The sequence below is a fragment of the Hevea brasiliensis genome, chromosome 16, assembly GCF_030052815.1.
Source record: "Hevea brasiliensis isolate MT/VB/25A 57/8 chromosome 16, ASM3005281v1, whole genome shotgun sequence".
Lineage (NCBI taxonomy): Eukaryota > Viridiplantae > Streptophyta > Magnoliopsida > Malpighiales > Euphorbiaceae > Hevea > Hevea brasiliensis.
The window spans coordinates 65051043-65059150 of NC_079508.1; the positions used below are offsets into that span (position 1 = coordinate 65051043).

General features: G+C 37.0%; 3 protein-coding genes across 3 annotated transcripts; 2 read left to right on the top strand and 1 right to left on the bottom strand.

The window, feature by feature from the left end:
* The first annotated feature begins 678 nt into the window (after nt 1–678).
* LOC110666182 (UDP-glycosyltransferase 708G1) lies at nt 679–2212 on the top strand. Its single transcript, XM_021826593.2, has one exon. It carries the CDS (start codon nt 679–681, stop codon nt 2110–2112), a length of 1434 nt encoding a protein of 477 aa, XP_021682285.1. The 3' UTR covers nt 2113–2212.
* An 877-nt stretch (nt 2213–3089) lies between these two features.
* On the top strand, nt 3090–4643 carry LOC110666183 (UDP-glycosyltransferase 708G1). Its single transcript, XM_021826594.2, has one exon. It carries the CDS (start codon nt 3090–3092, stop codon nt 4476–4478), a length of 1389 nt encoding a protein of 462 aa, XP_021682286.1. The 3' UTR covers nt 4479–4643.
* A 674-nt stretch (nt 4644–5317) lies between these two features.
* On the bottom strand, nt 5318–7512 carry LOC110666188 (uncharacterized). Its single transcript, XM_058138039.1, has one exon. The coding sequence runs from the start codon at nt 6181–6183 to the stop codon at nt 5545–5547; it is 639 nt and encodes a 212-aa protein (XP_057994022.1). The 5' UTR covers nt 6184–7512; the 3' UTR covers nt 5318–5544.
* Nucleotides 7513–8108: the final 596 nt, after the last annotated feature.

Here is an 8108-nt window from a genome sequence, read left to right on the forward strand (position 1 = left end):
TATAATATTCAACAATACTATTATTATTATTATTATTAAAGAAATATTGGAATTTAAAAAGCTTGAACATTTGAGTGGTTTCAATAACATCTAGTCTACCTTTCATCTTACTTACTACAAGGTATATCCATCGTTCTCTCTACCTACCTACAACCATCAGACCCACCTAACAACAATAACATAATTCATCTTACTTACCACAAGGTATATCCATCGTTCTCTCTACCTACCTACAACCATCAGACCCACCTAACAACAATAACATATATATATATATATATATATATATATATATATTGTTTTACATACAAATCTCCATTCTCTCTCCTTAAATTTATCATTATTATTATTATTATTATTATTATTATCATAAATTTTAGCTAAACACAATAAATAGAACACGGTCCATACAAGATTTTTTCAAGTTAAAAAAAAAACTTAGTGGATTTTTTTGTAATTAAATCTAAATAGTAGTAAAAAAATTATTATTTAGATCCAAAGTATATTTTATATTTTAAATTTATGATTAATGGGATGCAAATAAAAAAAAAAATCTCTAATAGAAAATGAAATTTTTAGCTAGACTGAATTAATGCGGTAGCAGGAAGTTGGGTATAATTTTCAATTGCTTTCTGTTTGGTGAAATTTATCATATGCTCAATCGACAAGACTCCACATATGAACTTACTGATTACAAGTTTACAACCTGAGATTATATCGACAGCATCGATCATGTTGCCTTCCCATACACCTTCCCCTCATATTGCGCTCATTCCATCTGCCGGAATGGGCCATCTCACCCCTTTCCTCCGGCTAGCTTCGCTGCTTTTATCTCGAAACTGTAATGTCACTCTTGTTACTGCCAAATCCACTGTGTCTAATGCAGAATCTGACCACATCTCTTTCTTTCTAACCACACATCCTCGAGTCAAGCATCTTGAATTCGATGTTATTCCTCTTCACTCCTCCAATCCATCTGCCCAAGATCCTTTCTTGATTCAATATAACGCTATTAGCCGCTCTGCCCATCTTCTCCATCCTTTATTGTCTTCCTCATCTCCGCCTCTCTCTGCCATCTTCTGTGATTTGCTGGTAGCTAAAAGTGTTGCCCGTATTTCTGCTGATCTTCGTATTCCTTACTATCTAGTCATCACCACCTCTGCTAGATTTCTATCTTTCATGCTTCACCTTCCAGTTCTTGTGTCCAATCCTGATAAATTCAATAGTAGCATTGTTCAAGTAGAGATTCCAGGCTTGACTCCATTTTCTATAGCAAGTATTCCTCTACCATTCCTGAACCCAAATCATCTTCTTGCAGCAAGTATAATAGCAAATGTCGGAGTTGTCCCAGAAGCCAAAGGAATTATGGTTAACACCTTTGACTGGTTCGAAGCTGAAACGATTGCTGCTCTAAACAATGGTAAAGTTTTAAGCAATCTCCCTCCAGTTATACCCATCGGACCAGTACAAGCTTATGAGCTTCAGAAGGACCAGAGCCCGTACCTGCTATGGCTTGACGACCAACCAGAAAAATCTGTAGTTTATGTGAGTTTCGGAAGCAGGACAGCCATGTCTAATGATCAAATAAGAGAATTGGGATATGGATTAGACAAAAGTGGCTGTAGATTCTTATGGGTAGTTAAGACAACCAAAGTTGACAAAGAAGATAAAGCAGGTTTGGAAGAGCTGCTGGGAGAGTCGTTTTTGGAAAGAATAGAGAATAGGGGGATGGTGGTGAAGGGGTGGGTGAATCAGGACAAGATTCTAGCTCATCCTGCTACCGGAGGGTTCATAAGTCATTGTGGATGGAACTCTGTGACTGAATCAGCTGAACGAGGAGTACCTGTATTGGCATGGCCTCTGCATGGAGATCAAAGGGTGAATGCGGAAGTTTTGCAGAAGGCAGGGCTGGGAATAATGGAGAAGACATGGGGTATGGGGACTGAAAGGTTGGTGAAGCACGAAGAGATAGGTAAAAAGATTGTGGAGCTGATGGATGATGCAGAGCTCAGGAACAGAGCCAAGAAGGTTGGGGAAGAAGCTAGGAAATCTACTGAACTTGGAGGAAGTTCTGATGAAGCCATCATGGAAATCATTGAAAAATTAACCTGAATTATGGGTGAAGTTTGGAACCTTTATCCCTTCCTGGTATCAATGTATGAAGAGGTTCTTCCAAATGAATAAAATATTAGCATTAGTTAATTACTAGAAATTATGTTTATTACCTTTTTTTTCCCAACGATAAAACAGAATGCAAGGGCTTATTGCAAGAGAGAGTTTCTCAGATCAACTCACACAGATTGAAACCAAAGAGCAATTTTAAATAAGCAATGTAATGGGCAACTCATATGCACCATCTGATAAGTAATTACACACGGGAACATGTTTGTTTCTGAGAGGAATTAATGGAAGTACAAAAAAGTAATGGAAGAATGTGGATTTTGATTTTAATGGGAGAATCAAAGGAGGCTAAGCAATATAATTTAGGATAAAAAATCTGATGTGCATTTTGGCTAGAGACTACACTTCACACCAAAAAAATCATGACCAATAGCATTAGCAATCAACTGTGAGTAGAGTCTCTTTTAAAGAGCAAACTATGAGTTAGAATGTTTCCTTGACCAAAGAGATGAAAGTGAGCCAGAAAAATACTGATAGACAAATAATTAACATAAAAAGATTAAATACAGGGCAAATGATCCAAAGGGAACTATAGTGCAAAATCTATACATACCATTCAAGGATGCAGGCTTGGCTCAATTTGTTCTTTGGACAGAAGTGAACAGTGGATAAATCTGCTTGCTTGCTTGGAGATCATTTCAGTTCAAACTTTCTTGGCCTCCAAGTATGCGTAATATGATTGTCTTTGTTATTTTCGTCTCTTACTCCCAGTAAGTAGGCAAATTCAACGCAGCTGCTCTTGAGGAAGGGCATTGTCTATAAAAAAAGTTCAATTGGTGGTTGCCATTTTTGACTCTTCTCTACACATGTGCGCAAATGCACACACATATATTTAGGCTTAGAGTCTTAGCATTTTCAGATCAGAATTAATCCAGCTGTTTCTCCCACCAAAGCCAATATAATTAAAAATGTTAAGTTCCAGTGACCAGAAACTTGCTCACATAGCTCTCCTCCCAAGTGCAGGCATGGGTCATCTCACACCCTTCTTTAGGCTTGCTGCTTTACTCGCAGGCAATAATATCAAAGTAACATTCATCACTCCTAGTCCAACAGTCTCCTTGGCTGAGTCACAGACCTTATTTCGCTTCTTCGCTTCCTTTCCGGAAATCAATCAAAAGCAGTTTCATCTCCTTCCTCTTGACAAGCATCCCTCCAACTCAGAAGACCCTTTCTATTACCATATGGAACGAATTTGTCAATCCTCTCACCTTCTTTCTTCCCTGCTTTCTTCACTATCTCCACCTCTCTCTGCTCTTATCACAGACATGAGCTTGGCCTCTCCTGCTATTTCAATCACTCAAGCTCTTAATCTTCCTAATTATGTTTTCTTCACATCATCTGCTAAAATGTCAACACTCTTTATGTCCTTCCATGCCTTGATCGATTCAGAAGCCACAACTGATTTAGATGAGATTGAAGCCATCAAAATTCCTGGACTAGAAGCGATACCCAGATCATGGATTCCCCCGCCACTTTTACAGAACACGAATAATCTCCTTAAAACCTATTTCTTGGAGAATGGCAAGAAAATGGCAGAATCAAGTGGGATTCTTGTCAATACATTTGAGAGTATTGAGCACGAACCACTCAGAAAGCTAAATGAAGGAAAAGTAATAGAAGGGTTGCCACCAGTTATTGCCATTGGACCACTTGCACCTTGTGAATTTGAAAAGATCCAACCATTACCATGGCTTGATGAACAACCGGCGGGGTCTGTGGTGTATGTCAGCTTTGGTAGTAGGACTGCTATGTCAAGAGAGCAACTCAAAGAGTTGGGTGAAGGGCTGGCAATTAGTGGTCATAGGTTTCTGTGGATGGTAAAGGATAAGAAAGTTGATCGAGAGGATGAAGAAGACTTAGGTCAGGTAATTGGAAGTGGGTTAATGGAGAAGTTGAAGGAAAAAGGGTTGGTGGTGAAGTACTGGCTAAACCAAGAGGCGATACTAAGCCACCCAGCAGTTGGTGGATTTTTGAGTCATTGTGGTTGGAATTCAATAACAGAGGCTATATGGAATGGAGTGCGCATATTAGCATGGCCCCAACATGGAGACCAGAAAATCAATGCTGATATTGCGGAGAAAATTGGATTAGGGACTTGGGAGAAGAGTTGGGGATGGGGTGAAGAGACGGCAGTGAACGGAACAGATATTGCAGAAAAAATTAAGGAGATGATGGGTAATGAATTGTTGAGACATCAAGCAATGCACATCAGAGAAGAGGCTAGGACAGCTGTGGAAATTGGAGGCAGCTCAAGGATGGGGCCGATGGAACTCATCGAGACATGGAAGAAGACCTGAATTCGCAACTTCGTGTTTTCCACTTTATTTTTTTTCAAACATAGTATTTTCTGTTTTTTTACCTTCATAAAACGGAGCGTTTATGGATTATTTTGATTTTCTTTTCAAGTAATTGCAGAAGTGGCCCTTTTTCTTCTTAAATAAAATGCCACGACATCGTATTTATTTGATCGGATTTTTTTTTTTCGAAATTTTTTACCAGCGTTTGGGAGATTTTTTTTTTTTTTGTTTCAGAGATATAACACACACTGTAATATGAGTTAATGATAAAAAAATAAACTACCGTTAAATATTAGTCCACTAATAAATAGGTTTGCTTCAATTTTTTTTTTAAAGATTCATGCATATTAGTTCTTTCCTCAATTTTTTATTTTTTTATCAAAAATAAAATATAAATATATATAAATTAATAATAAAAATAAATCACCATAAAAATTATAATAATTTTAATAAAAATTTTATTATTATATAATTCACATTTACATATACTTTATAATCGATATAAAACTTAAAAAAAATTATTAATTTTTCTTGATTTTTATATTTTAAAATTAATTAAAATATTTTAAACATAAAATTTATTATTTTTTATAACATTTAAAATATTTTATAAATTTTTAATTGATAATAATTATATATATATATATAAATTTTAATTTAATAATATTAAAAATTTATTTAAAATTATAAAATATTAAATTTAAATTCTAATCAAAATCAAATGAATAAAAAAGTGAATTGTATCTTTGGAAACAAAATACAACTCGATGACGTCATTTTCTATGAAATAAATATTTTACATTTAAAATTGATAATATCTATTAAATATGATGCGATTATTCTTTTCTAGTAGTATTGCAGGAATTAACACTAAAAGTATATAAATACACATTAGCATTCAACTGGGTTCTGAATCAACAATTAGAATTTTTTTTTTTTTTCCTGCTAAGTTTGCAGCTAAAGCCAAGAAATTGGGATGGAATTGGGCATACAGGTCATTTACAAGCTCCCCGATCTACCCTCGTTATGCCCTAAAACCTACACAGCATGGACCATCAATATGTTGTCACCAAACCTTTTTTGGGCCCATGAGCCCGAGGACCTCCTCCCAGAGCCCATGAGTGCCCACATTTTGCAGTCCAATTACACTTGGGCTACAAGCTGCTACTGTCCAATAACCAGCCATTATTTCTTCTCTCAATTGCTTCTTCTCCCAGACACAGTACCCATCAAAGAACCTGAAATCCCCTATCCCAACCACATTTCTCTTCACCATTTCAGTTGCACAACCAACACTCTCTTTAGTCCCATAGTGTAATCCTTTCATTACTTGTTCAAAAACCCCGCTCTTGGCCACCATATCATTATCATAGCCCCTTTTAGGGCTCACTAAAAACAACCCTTCCTCCAACGGTCCTCCGAAGAACAATCGCCTCTCAGAAAACATCCCAGCTGCATCTAGCACCGTCGATCTCATCTCCTTGATGGACATAAGAGATGGCCTATTAAGTATGATCCCATATGGGCCTGCAGGCCCAACTGATAATAGAAGGATCACTGTTCGTTCGAAAATATGGACCCCATCAAGTTTTTCTGTGGCTATTAGCAGGCATCCCTTTTCAGGCTCATGGATGGCATGCGCCCATTTGCACCCTATTGCGACTTGCAGAGGATGATCCACTTCCACCACAGAATCAGGATCCATTGATGAAGGCGCAGTATTGAGCCAAAAGGCTTGCTCATTGGCGACTAATCTAGCTCTAAATGATCGCCAATCAGCTTCAAGGTAAGGCTGGCTGTCATCACCAGCCGGTGACCATGATGATGATAAATGGCAACCTATTTTAAACAAACAAAATCAAGTCAAAATGTTATTCGAATGTCAGTATCATAATGTTAAAAAAGATAAAGAACAACTTACATGAAATGGAAGTTGAAACGCCAACTTTTTTGCAATGAAACTGGGTAGGACTTCTCTTGGGGTGGCAGAATACTCTTGCTTTAATGGAGGGAGCAAGCTCAATGGCTTTGGTAAAGGGGTTAGAGGAGAGAAAGCGTTTAGTTTCCATGCTCTTCTGTTACTTTTCCTGGTGCAAGAAATGAATGCGAGTAGATTGATAGCAATGGCTTGTGGTGGCACCAATATATGCCTAATGTGAGGAATAATATGCACCACAAGGTGATTCCCAGTCCCATCCTGTTCCATCCAAGTTGGAAGTCTGAAAAGATGCCCGTGGATATGACTTGCACATGTCATGGTATGAGAGAATGTGATATATTTTATTTATTTATTTATTTTGGGTTCTTTGGACCTTTCTGTAGCTTTTTGAATGAAGTGTCAATCTTGTAGCCAGTTATTTCTTGAACTTGTTTGTTGAAGCACTACAACTTTGTGGACGCAACTATTCTAAAAGTTCCAGACAAAGAAGTGTGCTCGCAGACATAAATCTGCCCTTACTCCATGTGGCATACTGTCACTGGCTACTCGAAGGAAGAATTGGGTAGCCCTGGATATAAGTGGTTTTAGGAGGATAAATACTTTCATTGTTATTCTGGTATAGGTTTTATAAGAATAAAGATTCCGAGTCTATGGATAACAGTTCTTGTTGGCTAGGATTATAAGATCAATTTTTATCTTTCTTTTGAATACAAGAAGCAGTCGATTCGAGGTCAATTAGGTTAAAATGTTCCAAACCTTGGAAAAGAGAAGTTTGCTTTAAGTTCTTACTACTTCAAATCCCACAAAATGATAGATAGATCATTGTAAAAAGTTTCCCTGCGTTATAGTCGTGCATTTCTTGTAGTTAATAGTATTACAGATTTCCACTAAAGGGAATGTCCATAATTCCACATTGTAAAATTTTTTTTTCCTGTTTGGTCAATGAACAGTATCACTGAAAGAAAAATCTGAATTACAAAAATCCTGATACGCTTGGAATAAAATGACTCATCTAACAGAAAATCCTGAAGATTTCGGAAACTGAACACCTCAAGTTTACATCATCTAGCTAGCACGGAAGCCAGCATAAATTTATTTATCTGAATATAAAATACAGTTCTGTTTACTTTAACTCCTGCATGGAGCTAGATATCTAGCTGCAATGAATGACATTTTTATCCTATTACTTTTGGCGATTGCGATAATAGAGAAGGTCAAGGATTTTGAAGGGTAGCGCTAGCAGTGCCTTGCAGGTTGCGGTGCTAGATTTATGATCAACCATCCCAGGCCGCCAGCTGAGAACTATTAATTGAAATCTGACAGTCTCAGTGGTGGATGCAAATTGATGAGGGATCGTTATCTATAATAAATTCTGTTAACAATTACCTGCTCCAGTACTGTAGACTTCTACACTGTTAACCATGCCATCAATTCTGTTACGGATGTACAGCCAATTTTCGATCCTGTTCAATTTTCCCTGTTCTACAATTCAAGCAAGAAAAATTTTGCAACAGCAATGGCAACTTATCCACCTGAGCGTAAATCCCGATTTCTTTGGACCTATGCAGGGACATAGCCAACTTGCTTCAGGTCATGACCCAATTTGTCTATCGATCACATTTCATAAAAAAAAGTATCTGACAGGGTTTAAGATACGTAAGAGTTAACAATACTTGAAAAAAAAGGTGATC

Bases quoted from the DNA above. Each gene is read 5' to 3' on its own strand.
- LOC110666182 (XM_021826593.2), top strand. From the start codon at position 679: ATGAACTTACTGATTACAAGTTTACAACCTGAGATTATATCGACAGCA.
- LOC110666183 (XM_021826594.2), top strand. From the start codon at position 3,090: ATGTTAAGTTCCAGTGACCAGAAACTTGCTCACATAGCTCTCCTCCCA.
- LOC110666188 (XM_058138039.1), bottom strand. From the start codon at position 6,183: ATGGATCCTGATTCTGTGGTGGAAGTGGATCATCCTCTGCAAGTCGCA.